Source organism: Ixodes scapularis, unplaced genomic scaffold (genome assembly GCF_016920785.2).
Source record: "Ixodes scapularis isolate PalLabHiFi unplaced genomic scaffold, ASM1692078v2 PGA_scaffold11__112_contigs__length_91849675, whole genome shotgun sequence".
Classification (NCBI taxonomy): domain Eukaryota; kingdom Metazoa; phylum Arthropoda; class Arachnida; order Ixodida; family Ixodidae; genus Ixodes; species Ixodes scapularis.
Genome location: NW_024609837.1, coordinates 5,591,942 through 5,610,635, shown reverse-complemented (window position 1 = coordinate 5,610,635; position 18,694 = coordinate 5,591,942). Strand labels below are relative to the sequence as shown.

At 40.8% G+C, this 18,694-nt stretch overlaps 1 protein-coding gene across 1 annotated transcript; it reads left to right on the top strand.

Annotated features, from left to right (window-relative positions):
* The first annotated feature begins 1,900 nt into the window (after positions 1 to 1,900).
* Positions 1,901 to 18,328, top strand: LOC115328136 (papilin-like). Its single transcript, XM_029989284.2, has 6 exons — positions 1,901 to 1,943; positions 3,208 to 3,414; positions 6,682 to 6,858; positions 14,071 to 14,247; positions 15,925 to 16,093; positions 18,205 to 18,328. The coding sequence occupies exons 1-6, from the start codon at positions 1,901 to 1,903 to the stop codon at positions 18,326 to 18,328; spliced, it is 897 nt and encodes a 298-aa protein (XP_029845144.2).
* The last annotated feature ends 366 nt before the right edge of the window (positions 18,329 to 18,694 follow it).

Sequence of the window (18,694 nt, the reverse complement as noted above, 5' to 3'; positions counted from 1 at the left end):
AATTTTTTTTTTCACGAGCTCAATCAAAGTCACCGTAGTTAATCGGAGCTAGGAACAGGATTTGGTTGCTCGAAAGGGATGTTCACGTTTGCTCGTGCCTTTCCCACGCCACTTCATGCAGAAAAACTCGGAAAATGGCGGAATGTAAAACTGTATTTGAAATAATGAGTACAAGGTACTTAGAAATGTAATTAAATAGAGTATCAAATACTCTCGATCAAAGATATTTGCACGATCCCAAGATACTTCAAAAAGTGTTTGAAATCCAATATTGTGAGTAGAGTATTTGAGATAGGGAACAAGTCTGCACTCTAGTGATTGGGCAGAGCAGAAAGGGAATTGAAGAGCAGAAAGAAAAATGTGGGAGGTAGGAATGCCGGAAAAATCAGCTCTAACAATGTACCGTACACAAAAACCGGAAATAAGAAAGGAAAATGTGGTTGACGATTCACTGGGAAGTTCTTTACTGTTTGAGTATAAAGCGGGAGTTTTGAGGACGAGGACATATACGGCAAAATTTCAGGAGTCAGACACATTAAATGCTACCTGCCATAATGAGAGCAAGACATTAGAGCACTCGGTTTTGAAGAGCACGGGGCTTCGCCCTGTCCTCCCTGAAGGGGTAACAAATTTGGCCTGGGCCATGGGGTTTGCTGGCTATGATGGAAGGGCTGCTTATAATGGATTACAATCACAAAGAGCTGATTAGAAGATCGGTGGAAATTGTATAGGAAAATTGAATGACGCACAACTAGCTGGGGACAGGCGGGAGAGAGGAAAATTGGGACTCCCTCCCGGCGTGGCTCCGGCCCAAAATCTAAACCCTGTGCCCCAGTGGGTCCGGCGCTGGGGTGACTTCGACAAGGTCCGACCCGAGGAAAACTGGCGACATCCTCACCGGGGGGAAGAGGAAGAGGCGGAGGGGGGGGGGGGGGGGTTTTTTATCTGATCCCTCAAAGCTTATCCTGGTGATATCCCACAATCGCTGGTGATAGTCAGGGGGATGAACTTGGCTTTAAAAGGGCGGGAAGAATCACACGGTTGTCTTTTTGACTTGAGCTAGGTGGTCCATCTTGCCTCGCGTTACAAAGGGTATATATCCATTAACATCCATCCAACGTCCAATCATCCACAGGTGCCAAAGTCAGACTTGATTGATGGCAGTTTGGCTGTCATCTGGTACCTTTTTGCCTAAAATGCCAAACAAGTGCCATCGTTGGGCTTCACTTCCAGTTGTTGGTATTTTTTGTGGCAAGATTAGGCCTAAACTGCCGAAGAAGTGCAAGATTTAAAATTCCCTGCTCGTTGTTCGGTAAATACGTGGCCTGTGTGGCGAAAGCCTGGCACTTTAGCAATTATGTGGCGAAACATAAACAAGCAACAAAAACGCCAAAGAAAAGTGCTCTGACGCAAACTAACGACTGGGAGCAAATCCGTATTAGTCCCAAGTTAGGCCCCTAGCATGTGCCAAGTTAACCAATGCCAACTTAGGCATTTCTCTGGTACGCTGCATGGACTGCTGACTAAGCTGCAAAAGCAATATTTTTCACGGCGGCATTTTTCTCTTCTAGAACTAATTTGGGCAAGAGGTTTTGCTTGCAAACGCTGTATAATATGCAGGTCGCTGATCTCATACTGCAGCACAGATGGACACTGAAACTACGTCACCGCAAGCCTGCAGCAACACGGAAGAAGGACGCACAACTTCAGTTCATGCGCACGCTATGCCGGAAGAGTTAGATATTAAAGCCTATAATATTATTTTTTTTTTAATATGCACCTTTGTATAACATACATATTTTAGATAAAGCATATATAAACAAGCTAGTCTGGACGATAGTAGCAGCAGCTTAATAAGTGTCGTAATTTGATTGTTTTCTAATCTTTAATAGGTGTTAACATGAATATAATGCTCATCTTTATATTAATTGGGGCAGTACTTGGTGAGTTCGATTTCCAAATTGTTCAAATTGCACGAATGTATTAAGTGGATAATTAGTACAATTCATGGAAAATTCCAAGCGGCTACTGCCCTAGTCCATTCGGCAATTATGCATGTATGCATTATTCATTGCTATGCATGTATCGTTCCTATTCATCTATTAATTGTATTAATGTATTGTTCGTATGCATTAATGCATGTACTAATGTTCCTATGCTTTAATGCATGTATTAATGTATGGTTCCTACTAATGTAATAATAATATTGATGCATGCTTCGTATCCATGTACCGTTCGTTTATTTTGTTGTCGAATTCGCCCAAACTCGAGTTTTCATATATAGTTTGGAATTGTATAAAAGATACAGCTTCCTGCTCTATCGAATGTGAACAGAAGCGTTTTATTCACATCGTTTTCGATCGTTTTTGATCGTTTTTTTTTTTTGGCGTAAGTTTTATTATAACAACGATCGGCTGCTCAAGAGACTTGGTTTATGTACTCTGTTTGACAGGCGCGTTGTCGGGATATCTTGTTTTTATACATACTTGTCAGTGGGCTTGTAGGTTGTCCTGTCTTGTTAAGCGCTGTATGTTTTCACGCCCCACCACGTTTGAGCCGTAATCGCAACTATTACTATCCATCCACGTTTTTTCACGCGTCTCCCCTGATACAAATGCAGCATAATTTTAATAAGTTGGATTGTTCGCTTATAGAAATTTTCAGTGACAAGTCAACTTTGCGGCGTCATCTAGAGAATTTATTTGCACGATCCCAGTAATTTGCAATTTTGAGCGTTTTCTTTTTTTTTATCTCTTTTGGGGAGCTCTATTTGTATTTTCGTGCCGCTTCTTCTTTTACCTTATCTTGCTTGTCAGATGTCGCTATGTATTCTATGTTTGTTTTGTGAGTGCTTTTTTGGGATAGCTATGTTTTCTTAGTGCTCATACTATTTGTCTTGTGGGCATTTGCTGTGTACCACACAAAAGGCCCTGCGCTGTTTGTGGACACATAAGATCAAGACTATTATTCTTATTATTCAACTTTCGACGCCCTTTGTAACCTCCTCTTACTTCTCGCAAGACTACGCTTACGCTTGTAATAAAAAATCAAAGGCGGTTACGAGCTTGCCATTGAAAACTATCTTTAGTGGATTTCAGTTAAAGCTGGAAACGCATATTTAATGCATAAAACGTAGAAATTCAAACTTGCCACAGTGAATTTAATTTTGTATCCAGTGAATTAATGAGAAGCTGTGCTTTATTACAGGTGATTCCGAATCTGGAACGACTGAGACTAAGACGGATATTTGTAAGATGAAACCCCCAGTAGAGAATGGCCGTGCAATTATTGCCGGTTGGTTTTACAATCACAGCATTGACTTCTGTCAGTACTATGAGTTTGGTGGCAGACGCACCGAAAACCGAAAAGCCAACAGATTTTTGTCTTTATCAGAATGCAGCAAAACGTGCAGGAGTAAGTAGTGATTATTGCATCTTGCTTGACCATTTTTACAAGTTAGAGGATTAGGGACTGAAGTAATACCGTTCTCAAAAAGTGAACTCACAATAATTTTTTTACGATATTTTCTGATTGTTGACATACTGCTTTTCTTACTGTTCCAATGCACAATTTCACGGGAAGTTCCGATTTAACGGAAATAATCTAAAAATGCTTTATCGCGCGCACTTCAATTTTTTGCTACATCCGTCGTCTATGTGTGGCCGAATGTAATGTTCCCATCTATATACACATTTCTTAAGTAAACACGCTGTTGAATTTTTTACTGCATATTCTTGTGTACGCTCCCGAAAATCTGCCTTTGAAACAGTTTTTGACGCATCAAGAACTTTACCAGTTCGTGAAGAGCTGTTTCGGCTCAAGCACTATTGCCCCCTCGTGTAATGTAACGGCAACTGGGCAATGAAGGACTCTTTCGCATCACAAAAGAAGCTTAAATTTCCCTCTGATGGGTTTTTCACAAAGAAACATTTAAGGGAGCGCTTAAAGGACTTTTTAGGGTGCAAAATATGGACAAACCGAAGAACCCATTGACTTTTCGGCTTGTACAGCTTTTCATGCGAAAGAGTTCTTCGTCGCACTGTTGCCGATCTAATGGGCCATTAACGATATTGCTTGAGGCGAAACTGTTTTTTTTTTTTTTTAGCTAAAAGAGTTCTTGGCGCGTCAAAGAACGCCTTTTGCTTGCTGCATGAGTGGTAACTTCAGTGCACCACCACACTTTCGACGCGCCTCAAGGCTTCCTAAACTTTACTTATCTGGTGGCGTCCAATGGCGCCCAGAAAGCTTTTGATTAGAACCATAAATTTATCATCTATTATTAAGATATTAATTAACATTTTTTAATCCAGTTATTATGACGATTAACCCACTATAATATGTTCCCCTCGCTCTTTAACTTGCATGCTTAAACCGCATTAGTGTAGCTTTCACGGCCCTTTTGGAACAAATCCGTAAAGCCTTAAAATGTCTTTTATATGTTAAAATGTTTGCGCGAGGAAGGTTAACGTGCGAAAGTGAATTTCTGTGACACGAGTTTTCTTGGAGCGGGTAAGCACGGCTTTGAATACGGGTTCATGATAATGGCACCAGAATACACCGGTACAAATATATTTAAGAAAGATTTCGTCCAATTTTGTCATGTTTGTTTAATAAAGATATCACATGTGGTTTTCAACTTCTGGGAAAACGTTCATCGTAATTTTTCGGGTAAATAACCGTTCGAGATCAACATGAGTACTTGCGTTAGCAATCGTCGCCAAGTGCTAAAATTTAACTTCGGTTTTTTTGTGTGTGTGTTTTTTTCTTAGCACATTATATTGTATCTTATATTATTTTGGCTTTATTTTCCTTTTAACTGTCCCGAAACAAATTTTGATTACGCTTAGAGTACCGAACTCAAGACCGTCCTCGTTCGCGTCTCTTAAAGGTGGACATTTCCAGGTAGCACATGAAGCGGGGCCCACGTGGGCAAATTGAGCAATGGCAGCCCCTACAATATCCCCGTGGGTCCCTTTTTGTTGCAACGTGGGCATGCCAAATTGGTACTGCCCACGCAATTCTCCTGCAGGTACTATTTCGGTTATGCGAAGGTAAAGTTATCGTAGATGTGGGAAAGGTGAGGGCACTTCCACCTTGGCTGCCGATGCAGTACCCCCGTGGGCCACGCTTCGGCTATGCGTGAGCATGTTTTCCCTTGGCCTGCCCACGCAATGTCCCGCTGGGCTCGAATTGCACAGAGGAGGGCTTCGCGGGGCAGCGCGTGGATGTGCCCAACGCGGGCTGCCCGTTCAATGCCCACTTGGGTCTCACTCGGCTATACGGGTGCAGAGTTACCACAGACGAGGGCTCCACCGGGAAACATGTGGGCGTGCCAAACTTTGATTGCCCAGGCAATACCTCTTTGGATCCATCGTCGACGCCCTAAGAGATTTAGCGAAGATGTGGAACATACGGGAGCAGAGCCTAGACGTGTCTAGCTCGAGCTGCCCTACGAAGTATTACGTGAGCCCCCCGTCGGCGCTTTGGGGGCAAGGTTAGCATACGCATGGGCTCCAAGCGGGAAAAGATTGGGAATGCCCAATTTGAAATCCTTGTGTAATTCTAGAAATTTCATTTTCCGGAACTATTGAGCATATTTATTGCACATCCTGAAAAGTTTACTACGACATGGTTTTAATTTCATTCCATATCATTCATAATTATAATTTAGGGCACGAAAAAGGAATTATAATTATAAAATAATTTAAAAATTCAATTATAAAAGAATTTAAAAACACGTTCATCGGGTGTCATAACCCGGTGTCTCTATTCAGCTCAACTGGCAGATTATCCTCATTACATCCCCAAAAAGGGTTATTTATTTTAAGCTTTCTGTTCGTTCTCGTAAACTGGAAATGCCCAATTTTTTAAGTTCTTGCTGAAGACCTTTTGTCAATCTATCAAATAACGCATATTCATAAAACTAAAAAAAATATGATAACTTTTTTATAGACAAACAGACAAAGCGAGGCCTGCCCTGTTTTTGATGCACTGCAATACCCCACATAATAGGGGAACGAGGCATTTATGGCAGACCAATACTGCCGTTTTACGCTGAAAACACCTGTTTATCGCCGTAGAACCTCAGTATGAATCTGTGCTACCTAGGCAAACGAGCAGTCGATAATAGATCCTACATTGTCCGGGGAAATTACGAAACGACTGCAAACGAAATAAGATTCACGGCGATACCTCAATGGCTGCCCACGTGGGCCCACTGTGTGTCCCATGAGGGAGGCCCTTAGGCCCCTATGAGCTCCACGAGGGGCTTCGTTGTGGGCCCTAATTTTAGAGCCCGATTTGGAGCTTGGGTTAGGCTTTCTCAATCTTAATTGTTTTAGATATTTAGGTAGTATAAGGTCATTCCTGACGGTTTGTTTTGAGGGCTAGGAAAAATAATTGAAATCTCAGAGGAAGTGCTCCAGAAATAAGCGTGAGGCCTAACACTTCTTTCCCGCGTGGGGTAAAATAACTCAATAAATTAATATATAAGTAAATAAATAAAAGAACCTCGTAGGCTAAAGCAGCTATTACCTGGAGGTCTTGAAATTGAAAATGGTTAACTTTATGAGGCATATTTTTCATGTGTATATTATCAACAGATGAAAGCAGATGATATGTACGAATGGATACGTAAACAGGAAAACGAAAAGCAATTTTTTGTTTAATGTTTACCCACAGGTCACGTTCCAAGTTTTTGCTTTGAAACCCCAAAGGAAACCGCTGTCAAAGCGAAAAATCACAAGTGGACTTACAATTCACATCGAGGGAGATGTGTCAAGTTATACTGGGAAACGGAAAGAACCGAAGATTCAAATGTGTTTGAGAGGGAAGGCGATTGTTTAGATATATGCAGAGGTAATGAGCTTTTTTTTTTTATTTCCAAAAGCATACGTGAGTTTTTTATACTAATAAAAAGTAGGATGGATAAAAGTGATCGTTTGTTTAACACCAGATTAATACAAGTATAGACTAGCGGAGATGCGAATAATTAAGATATAAGTTAAATCTGAAATTATCGCTGTATCGCTCTCGACACTTTTATCATAATTAACCTGCTCCACAGGCATAAATTGAGTTCACAACTGAAGTACGGCAATTGTTATGGCTTTACAAATTCAACTTTGATTAGTTCATTATACCTGGGGTTTTGTATTTTCGGATATATCCAAAGAACTCCGAAAAACGCTGACGGCTAAAATGTTCGACGACTCAAATTTATTCGATGAACTCCACACTTTAATGTCCCGATACAAGAAAAAAAAAAAAAAAAAAAAAACTCCAATGGCTTTAGAAAATGCCGTCCCATCTTCCTTTAATATTTCGCAATACTGACGAAGAGGGTCGTATAAGTTATCTCGTCAAGGTTCACCTAGACCAACACGCCATTGTACTTCTGGTTTACGACAAAAGCCGCAGTTCCAGTTGGCCGTTTGGGGCATACTTCCTTCTCCTAGATAAAGGAAGGCTGTGTTTTTGTAGCGGTGAAAGACATGCACCATGATTTCAAAAAAGGCGGAAGGAGGGGGGGGGGGGGGGGGGGGGGGGGTCAGTTTAAGTATGGTGCCTGGATCGCGTCTCTGACTGGTGTGTTTAGCGTCCTATCCCGCCCATACATTAATAGTTGTGCCCAAGTGGCACAAAATGACGTCACAGAAAAGAAACCGGAGTGTCATGCTGTTGCCTGTCGCGATCCAGGCGGTTGGGCGTAGAAATGCTGGCGAAAAGCACAAGCGAACACGAGTGTCGCTGTCGTCACGGCGTCCCAGGCGTCCCAGCTTCCGGCTGCTCTATCTTCCGTGGACTGTCACAGTGGAGAGCGACCTACAGCAGAACAGGCGTCTGCCATATACACCACTACTGTTGGGACGCCGCCAGGATTGTGACCGGCAACAGCATGACACTTGTATGACGTCATCAGGCAAAAATCGAGGGACCACTTTTTTGGGCGCGCTAAACACACCAGTCGGAGACGCGTTCCAGGCACCATAGTTTAAGCTTCTTTATTACTCTTTATCGCTTCACCCTGCTCTGCCGAAGAGTAGAGTGATGGAACAGGATGGGATCAAATCGAGCTTTCCTGCGACTACCTTGAAGAGTTCGGTGATTTTACGGTATCGTCGACACCAAATCAAGATGAAGAAATATTATTAATACATGTGCGTTTTTTAACATAGCACAGGTTTACATCCAGATATTACTTACTTATAGATATTTTAATTGAATTAATGGCAAAATTTACCGTCAAATTTCGAACAATTTGGGATAAAAAAGCTTCGAAATACGACCTCCTCATTTGAAAAATAGAAGAACAAAATAAAAAAAAGGGGAATGCTAATTATTATCAGCGTGTCACTTTTGGGTGTTCAATGCCATTATAGTTGTAGGAAATCCACATGTTCGTTTTCTATCAGGGCGAGTGTTTATGTTCGTTTAAGTAGGCACTCTAATTTTGGCATTTCAATTTATTCAAATGCTTTTAAACCATTTTGAAAGCTCTCAGTTGTGTGAGACAAAATAATATTGAAATGTGCGTATTTAGGCAGTACGTGACTGAGCACACAATCACGACTAGAGCTATACATTTCATAACTAGCTTATGCTGTTCAATGCTTTAATTGTTTGTCATGGTCTAATTGTTGTCTCAATGTTCAATCTAACAGTGTTCGACATTAGGATCGATTAGAAGATTAAGTGCTGCATTACTTAACCACTGTAGTAAATTCATTATAATTTACTCGGGATGTGTTATTGGTGGCAAACTGCGGTTAAATTTCCCTACTACCAAGGTGCGACACAAAGAGTGTACTTAAAATATGAACGAGCGCAAATGTTCCGAGTTAGTGTTTTTTTTATTTGTTCTTTATTTATTTGTTTTTTGTTTTTTATTTGTTTTATTTGTTTTTTTATTCGTCTCTGTGCCGAGAAATGGCCTGAACTCTGGCGACAACTTAATTTTTGTAATTTTACATGGAGAGAAAGCGCTATGTACTGCAATATTAGTATAGCAATAGTAAAATCGCTCCCCCCACGCTTGATATCCTCAAATTCATCTTAGTCATCTTATCATTTTGACCTGGTATTGTAGTCCACGCGGTCATCTGCTTGTACAGAACTGTAACATTTGAAATGGTTTAAACAAACAAACACTTTAAACATTGCACCTTAAGTTATGAACGTGAACGTGATAGGGTGGTTTTATTTGGAAAGGAACACGCGGCTTGTGTTGGGTATTTTGATTTGCCTAAATATATATATATATATATATATATATTATAGCCCAGTTCTCTCGATAAAAAAAAACTTAATATCTTTTAGAAAAATGCTTTGCCGTCATAAACACTAGGTGGAGCAGGGTGAAATACAGCGTTTAGGCTGCTTGACTTTTGAACCCGGTTCTGAAGGTGGCTAATAATAGGTAAAATTGAAAACAATCGCAGAAATTATTCTCTTAAATCTATAACGCAGCGCATATTTTTGCTCTAATTTAAACTGCTTTGGCGTATGTTAGGCCAGAAATTAAAAACGGAAAATATCGCGCTTTTACGTTTTTTCTTAACATATTTGCGGCCATGTATGTGAGAATTAAAATAGTATTTTGCTAATTAAAGAGCATATGTCTACATGCCTAAAGATGTGTTATGACTGGTAGCAGTTTAATTTATTTTCGCAATATAAAGTATATAAAATTTCATCTTCATCAAAATGCACATTTAGCCATATTTGAGCCCGCGTTATTAACAAGCAAATATCTTCTTTCTTTCTTATATATATTTTTTTCAATCATGATAACTTTCTGTGCTTTCCCTTTTGTTGTATTTTGTCTGGAAGTACTTAAACACACATGCATGCACCCGAATCGGCGAGTAGTTTCACATGTCGGCTTTCTGGAGGTTTTTGGCCCGAAAATTCGGACGTGTTTGGGAGGGGAAGGGGCGACGGAGTAAGTTAGGGCTGTAAGTTTGGAACTACAGGGGTTGGGGTAGGTTATTGAGCCGACTAGATGAGGTGATGAGTACCAGATCTTCTTATGTGATCCCCCATGACATCGAGGATGGCCTTCCTGAGTTCTCTTGAGCACTTGGGTATACGACATTAGTTTCAATACATTTTTATTTTATGTCGACCATCGTGAGGAGTCTTAATGAAATTTGTGAATGACGGCCATTGATAAAACAGGACAAAATAACTTTGTAAAAACCGAGAGGACTGGAATGATAGCTCCAACAAAAAAGCCTGGCGGTTGCAGATTTTTTCCAATGGTTTTTAACAGCATAGGTATATAGACGAGGTGAAAGATAAAGAAATATTATGTACTAACTGAGGTAAAGAAAAATATACAGCTCCACTCAATTACACCTTCCCCCCCCCCCCCCCCCCCCCGCCCCACACACACACACGCACACACGCAAAAAGAAAGAAGTAAAACACATTGCGGTTGAAGACTCGAGACTGTGGTTCGAAGAACATTAGGCAGCTTTCAAGTCGAATAAAAACATGCCAATAAATCAACGTCTGAAAGAAGGACGTTTGGATTCATTTTAGATGCGTTAAGAAATCGAGCCATTCTACTCCTGCTGTCTTTTTCTTCTATTTAAAGGTTCTTTAATTTGTCTGAACCACAGTCTCAGACGTTATGTTAGATTAATTATCACCAGCTCGCCTGCCCGTCGGAGTCACACAGAAATTAGAAAAGGATGAACTTTGATTAGGCGCACAGAAAGTTAACATTATTGACAATAATATATAAACCCAAGAAGGTAATTAAAAGTGACATTTCTTTAATAACGCTGGCTCAAATCGAGGCTAACTTTAATTTGAGATAAGATATATAAATAGATAAAACTTATTTCATGAAAATAAACGAAACTAAAGATGAAGCGGTCGATAGTATATATATAAGCCTACAAGCGTATAGTATTTAATAAGCAAGATGTATAATGATCCCTAAGGTACAACAATCCAGTTATGACACAAAAGCACAAGAATGCAATATTTGGAATTTTGTTTTATTTTGTCATGAAATATGCCAAGGCAATTTACTTTAAAGTAAAATTAGGCTACGCGCCATAAATGTACAAGAAAAATTATGGCGAGTGTTTTCAACCGACACAAACGAGTACAAAAATCAAACAGTCTAAACGTAGCATTTCACAATGATCCACTTAAAAAAAAATGTCTGTAGAAAAATAATTAAAAAAACATTAAAAAGTGAATTTGGTTATTACGGCAATGGGTCTATAATATATAATATTATTTTTAGGGCACATAAAAATACCAACCCGTACACGTGTGTTCAATTTAAATTTAAACCGCCCTATAGGAACACACACCGCCCGCATTTTCGTTAATTCACGAATTTAATAACTCGTTTTGGTGCCAACGGTTTGTACCCAAACGCTTCGCCAACGCTCTTGCACGTGCGCTTTAAAATTGTGCAGAACTCTAACAGAATAAGGATTTTGGTGAGTCGCTTCGAGGCGAATGATTCGTCTCTGAAGACGCCTTAGAGCAGGTCCTTTCTTCTGCCTCGCTCTTCAGTAGGGCCCTCTCGTGGGGAGCTCCGATGTTTATTTTGCAGCGCAGCTGGGGCTCTGGGATTGTGTAGGGTGCAAGCAGAGCGTATATAATTACTCTACTCCCGGGTATCTCTCGTGCGTGGGCGGTCAAATTTCGTAAGTGCGGGAGTCCTAATCGTGTGCGGCGTCGTGCAAATCAACAAGCCCCCACAAAGCCCCTCCCCCCCCCCCCCCCCCCCCACACACACACACACACTTTAGCAGTGCTAAGCGAGAAAGGTGGCACGAAGTGAATATTAAGTAATGCTGAATGACCCGCGTCGGCTGCTGGCTTGTGATTTAGTGCGTGCGGTAGCTTGCGTAGTGTTGCGTTGCACGCGGTGAGTTGCGTGGTGTCTACGCGTTGGGTTGCACGCAGACAGTTATTTGGGGCATACCTCGGCAAACCTCACTCATAAGGGCCCTCACTCACCCTCATCTTCACAGGTGAGGTGAGAGTGAGTTTGTTTCAGGACCAAGAAAATTCATGAGTTTGAGGGTGAGTGAGGACCGTGAAAATCGTGAGGGCTGTGATGACCGTGAGTGCGTGAGGGCGGTGGGTACTTGAAGGGCGTGTGCATCTCCCACGTAGCGTTCAGCAGTCGGGGGAACTAAAAAAGAAATTGGTGCTCCTCCGACATTGTTTTGCCGTTTTGATCGCTATCTGGTGGAAGCTATTTTAATTACGCGAGGGGAGAAAGTTTCCTCCATTGGGCGAAAAAAGGTGGCAACTTTTCTCCCTTTGCAGGGGATCACCTTTTCCTCCTTAGGCAAAAATACGTGGCAACCTTCCTCCATTCTTAGGGAAACAAACTGTCTCCCCGTTTTGTAGGAAGAGATTTCCTGCCTTGATTTACTAGTATATGGGGCAGCCAGGTTCCTCCTTTAAAGGAGGATGCATTACTCCCTTCTTTTTTAAGTGCAGATATCGTTGTTGAGAAGATCTTGGTGAGCTTCGGCTTTGCGTTGAGCGATCCCACCACTGCCTTGTCGCGTGCCATGTAGAACAGGAACCTGGGCCCGTTTGCTCGAAGCGCTAACCGCGGCTAAAGTTAGCCGCAGGACCTAGGAGAGGGATTTTGAAATCACGTGACTGGCTCGGTAGGGATGCGGGGAAACATGGCGGTGCCCCGGCGAGTGAGTGCCGCTCGCTTTGGAACTAATATGTCATTGTAGCTGCAATATCGGGCGCGTTAGTCAGCAACAAATGGTGCAGGAGGCTTTCGCTTTGCCTTAACTCACTTAAATCGCAAAGCATGAACAATGACCTCGCCGCATTGTTAAGATAGTCTTTCGATTCTGGTCAGTCCTAAGCCTAGATGAACGCGATAATTGTCGGCATGGCAACGTCTTTGGAAAGCGGATTGCCTTGACTCAATCGGCTGGGTATCGATAGCACACAAAAGCAGACAGTGTCCCAATAGACCTTTTTTTAAATAACCCAAGCATCAGGGAGAACGCTGGAAGTGTAATTCTACAATCCGCGCGTGCTGGCCTCCCTCTTATAAAAGATTCGAAGTAAATAATCATAATAAGCCTTTGACAAACGCGCGTGCAAGGCAACATTTGTTAGAGACTTTTTGCTTTAGAACAATTGCTACGGCAAACGCCAGCACGAGAAACGCGTGTAACTACACTTGTAGCTCGCGTACATTATATTTTAGAGCGCAGCTCTTAGGGGCCCGTTTCCGGCTTGAGCGGCATCGGCGTCGGCGTCGGCGTCGCCGTCGGCGTAACCGTCGGCGTAACCGCGAGATCACGTGACCCCCCAAATATGTTTTCGCTAAGGGCTCTTCGTTCCAAACGGCCGATTCCAGCAAGGGCTCTAAGAGCCCTTGCTGGAATCGGCTCTGAGAGCAGCCATTGGAGATAGCAATGCGTTTCGGGAGATACGGTGCCCCTCAGGGTGTTTGTGACGTCATATTTTACTTCACGGGGAAAGCTACTGGGAAGCTGGCGTGGTTGTGAGCTTCGCCGCATGGTGCCGTCAACGCGTTAACACTGGGCCGTTCGGGATGCCCACTCCTCGTTCCCCGCGGGAGTCAAATATGCGCGGGAGAGAAGGGAAATCCAGTTCAGCCAAGTTAGGACTGGACCCGCATTAGTATGACGAAGCGACATTAGGTTTATTCGTGTTATTTAATGTTTTGATGTTTTTTGGAGCAAAACATTGGTTTCTCTGTGGTGCGGCCGGAGTGTTGCTAACATTTAGACAATAAAATTGGCGCAATTTCATTGCACAGCCTCTTTGAGGCCGAAGGTGTATGGTATGGACTTCGAATATTCCAACGTTCCACCTTTGCTTGCCACTACGTTGCTCAGAACACATAATTGAACATTACTAATGAATACTTAAATTTGAAAATTATTAAAATTTTTAGAAGTGCACACTGTCACGAATCCTGTGTAACCTCAAGTGTTTTTTTGTTTTGTTTTTGTCGTCAAAAATTGATTTTAAAGTGATCGGTTGAATTGCAAACTTTACAAATCGCATAACCGTTTTGTTTAACAGATCCCGACTACGGTCCTTGCGCACAGCTACCCAGTGAACATGGATGCACGCACAAAGACACCAGCTATTATCGATTCAATCGAACTACCCAAAGTTGCTATCTTGATAAATCACTAAAATGCGAAGGAGGAAAGAACGCATTCCTAACCCTCAATGCCTGCTACGGACGCTGTGGAAGTAAGATAGGCCCCGTGCCCTATTTATTTGCGCGTTACTTCTAATATATTTGAAGTCAACGTGTGTTATTCATTTTAAATAGTCATGAACCGTTCTGGTAGTGTATAATTTATGCCAATATATGCATGTGAAAGCACATCACTAGAGCAATCCGAGCTGGTACGCAGCACTTGAAACGAATCTTTAAAGTAGCATCTATTTGGATAAATGAAAACTTTCTAGGGGTATAATTAGGATAAATCTTAGCCTAATATCGGCTTTCATTTTGCAAAAAATAAACGCTGCATTTTGAAAGAAAAAAAATTTGGAAAAGTACGAATCAGTCAGGATCAATTCTTTTTAAGTATATACACGCACCTTTTTTAAATCAAACGTTTCGGGTACATCCTGCTACAACAGTTATATAAAAGACGTTCCCGTTTACGGTAACTGCTGCTCTCGCAAAATACATTATTTATATATTGTGTGACCTTCTCCCACGTGCTGACGTGCGCTTCATCGAATAATCAATATATTTTTGTTAGATTATCGCATCGAAATAACGATAATATTGTATAAGCTGTAATACCTAGAAGGAGGTTAATTTCTTTACAAATTTTATGTTTAATTTTGTGCCCTTAAACATTGTATTTCCCCTCTTATAGTACGATAGAAATGGCTCAACTTTTTTAGATAGCGCGGAATTAATTAATGTTAGCGTTAAAAACATCACTTCCCTACTGAATTAAAAAATCTAGGAGTGAGAGAAAAAGACAAATAATTTTAAAGTTTGCCATGAAGCGTGCGATGAAAATGGTGCAGGTCAACTGAATCTTGTATGGTGGTATTTAGATAAGTACTTAATCACTGTTATTATGAACTGCTTACCTGAAATAATTCTGTCTTTCACAATTTTACTAAAGGCTGAAGTGTCTGCGGCGTAGTTCTATAGCTTTATTATTTAGCTTTCTTAAATACATTTGTTAATGGCGGTAAAAGAAACGACTGGCACTTCCATGAATATAACCAAGACAGGTTCTTTTCATGCAAGACTTCTGACCTGAATCCACGAATTTATTTAGCCCCTAAGATCAGGGAACTAATTTTCTTTTCTACGCAGATTAGTGCCCTTCCTATCGACTGATAATTGTAGATATACTGAAATATGTTTTTTAGGAAAGAGGGAGCGCCGAAATGTTTACTTTAATAAAGGAATCATACTTGTAGAAAGAAATGGCACATACCTCGTTAATCGCAAGCTTACAAGGTGATCTCAGTTGAATTATGCGGATAAATAAACCGCACTGGTGAGGTGGGGTAGTTGTTCCAATACCAACGAAAAACAAATACTAAGGCGATGTTGAAAATCGTTAGATTTCGAGCACTGCAAAAAAAGTCGTGTTTTGGTGGCTAAGGAACATCCCATTAGATTAGAACTGTTATTTTATCTGGATATCTTGACTAGTTCGTCTTTAGAAACCACGAAAAGACAATGAAAGAGACCTAAGTTATTCTTCTAAACCTTAAATCTGAGAATTTTAACGCAGAGCTTGTTCATTAAGCTACCCATGAAGAACGCCCTTGCGGCGTTTGCAGATTCAATTGCAATTGAGCGATCTCTGCTATGATATTCTGATTTGTCAATGCCTAATTTATTGTTAATACATACCTTTGTTTTGTTGCGTTGCATTCAACAAGGATTTGTAAAGAACAAATGCAAGCTGCCCATACAGGACCTCGGCATGTGTAGCCAATATGGAAATCGCTATTTTTTCGACCGAAAGGAAAAAAAGTGCAAGACCTATTTTGGTTGCGATTATCACGGCATCGGATTCTACAACCAAAGCGAGTGCTACAACACATGCGAAAGTAAGTCATATACATGACTGCATGTAGTTGCTCTAGTAACAATGTTACGAGTGGATAATCATATTAAAGGAGGTCAATGAGCTTCGAACTAATATAACATTTTGTATGCTGTCTGAAGTCAAGCGCGGTGGCACGTAACGTTGTACTAATCGGATCTCGTATAGGCGAAATAAAGGAACGAATTTATTTTTTACAAGGGAACCGAAAAAAGCTCATAGTTTTATACAAAACGGAATGTGTAGCAAATCTAGGTGACGTATTTAGTGCATTAAAAAACCGAAAAGAAATAAGTATGTCTTACACATTAATGGCCTGATTACTGGCACCAACTAATCAGCTTTCAATTTTCATGAAGTTTAAAGGGACGGTAAAGTAGTTAGGATAAATGCTTACTTGTGCTCTATTACAAATTCGATATATTAAAAACTTCGTAGCCAAAGTGGTTTATGTTTTATTGGACCGGTTGTTTTTATGCGAAACTTGCTCGATTTGGATTCAAAAATAGCTATTGATATTTGCACTTATAACCATTGAACGTTATCAGAGTACACAAACATCGAAGCTTTGTTTTAAAGAAATTAGAGTCAAGACGTAATCGAGCTGTTGACGAATCATAGTAGAAAAACCTAGAGACAAGGAGCTAAAAAGGTCAAGAACAACACCGTCTCAGAACCAGCACAACAATGATTTCAATTGACAGTCTTCCTTCGTATTTTTTTACAAATCACGAGCACAACCCTTGGTCATCGGCAAGCACCACGCTTAAAGGTCTCAACCAAAAGACACGTGCACGATTGCAGTTCTAAGCGTTCGGTGATTACTACAACACTAGACCCGCAAAAGCGGTGGTGTCTCATCGTCGAGCGGTTAACTTCTGTGCGGCCAATTCTGAAATAGTAAACCATCTCAGTGAGTGCAATAATTGCTACCCAGACTGGGCTGGGACTACTGTTGTTAGTAAAGAAGAAGTTGCTTTTAAGAGAGTTATTAAGGAAACACTTAGGATTATAAGCGCCGGAATTTGTATTAGCAGGACCTCTTTGACTTTGGATGAGGAAACACGAAAGTTCTTGTCTCTCTAGTCTATTTTCTATGTCTAGCAGAATTAATTCTTTTAATTTTTTCTTTATTTTTGTTTATTACGAAATTGTACCAAACCGTTGTTTGGGAGCTAAGGTTTGTTTTGGACGATGAGACACCGCCGCTTTTGCGGGTCTAGTGTTGTAATCACGGAACGCTTAGGACTGCAGTCATGCATGTGTCTTTTGGTTGAGACCTTTAAATGTGGTGCCTGCCGATGACCGAGGGTCGCGTTCGTGATATGTAAAAAGAAGAAGGAAGACTGTCAAATAAAATGATCGTCGCGCTAGTTTTGAGGCGGTGCGGTTCTTGTCATTTTTAGCTCTTTGTCTCTGGGTTTTTCTACTATGAAGCTTTGTTTCAAGCCACAACGCGATGCTACAAACGATAGCTCTAAAATGGTGGTCCTGTGCATTCACCATAAACTAATGGAGTGAGGAACTGACAGAACTTGGTAGTCAATGCTAAAACGAGCAAGGCCATTCATGGACTGTACTAAGAGCCGCTTGATAGAGCCTAGAGAAAACCAACACTCCTTTCACCTTCCGACTGGTCGTATTTGACTATCTGGTAGATCTTCCGCTTCAACCTTCCCCTTATGGTATGTATATGATAATGAAAGGTGTTGAGAGCACAGCACAAAACTGCAAAATCCGTAATATAAGGATGCGATGACCTCTCAAATCTCAGCTGCAGGGTTCATTTACCAAACCTTTACATATATCTTCGTGTGACAAATTGTTGGCAAGGTTATGCAATTGAAAGCAGCAAATACCTTTTTTAGCTACAGCAACAGAGAAGGTTATAAGCTCATTGAGAAAATTTTTGATACATTAAATCCGGTGTCAATTTTTATTGTTTTACACTAACATGGAATTTTGCAATGAAACTAGCGGTAGTCAACGCAACTCTCTTAGCCACATTGTCAGCAATGACTGAAGAGTTCAATTGTTTCGAGGTGGACCTGTGATTTATGTTTATGAAAGTGAGATTCATTCGTAATATAACTATTATTTATTCTTAAAATCCGGTCGACAAAATATGCGCCCCAGATCCTGAGTTGCGCCATTGCAAAGAAACAGTTGTGGTATATAATCGGTTTAATCTGTGCCAGAATAAGTGCGTCTTGGATAACAAACACATATGCCCTTGATTGAATAGGTTTTACTCCGAAAAGGAGTGTGAAGATCGATGTGCGAGTAAAAAGGGACCATGTCCTGCTTTAGTCTTATGTTCATATAATTTTCAAGTTTTATATTCATAGTAGAAATAATGAGTTATGGTACTCCTAAGAATAAACTGTTTTATATAAGGACTAAACATACATAGCAATTAACTGTTCCTGCCTTCCATTGCCTTTATGGCCTTATCCAGGAGTCACATATTTTACACCCTAACGACATCTATCATTGCGTCTTGGACTCGTCTTAACGTAGGCTACAATAATAAAACCCACTATGTCGTTCATATTGGTGAACATAACACTCCTATTTGAATCTAATATTTGTGTCTTTTATTC

What these genes read in the sequence shown, in the direction of transcription:
- LOC115328136 (XM_029989284.2), top strand. Translation starts at nt 1,901, where the DNA reads ATGAATATAATGCTCATCTTTATATTAATTGGGGCAGTACTTG. An exon ending in CTGCTACGGACGCTGTGGAA is followed by an intron (nt 14,248 to 15,924) that starts GTAAGATAGGCC and finishes GCATTCAACAAG; the next exon opens with GATTTGTAAAGAACAAATGC. An exon ending in GAGTGCTACAACACATGCGA is followed by an intron (nt 16,094 to 18,204) that starts AAGTAAGTCATA and finishes TTCTTAAAATCC; the next exon opens with GGTCGACAAAATATGCGCCC.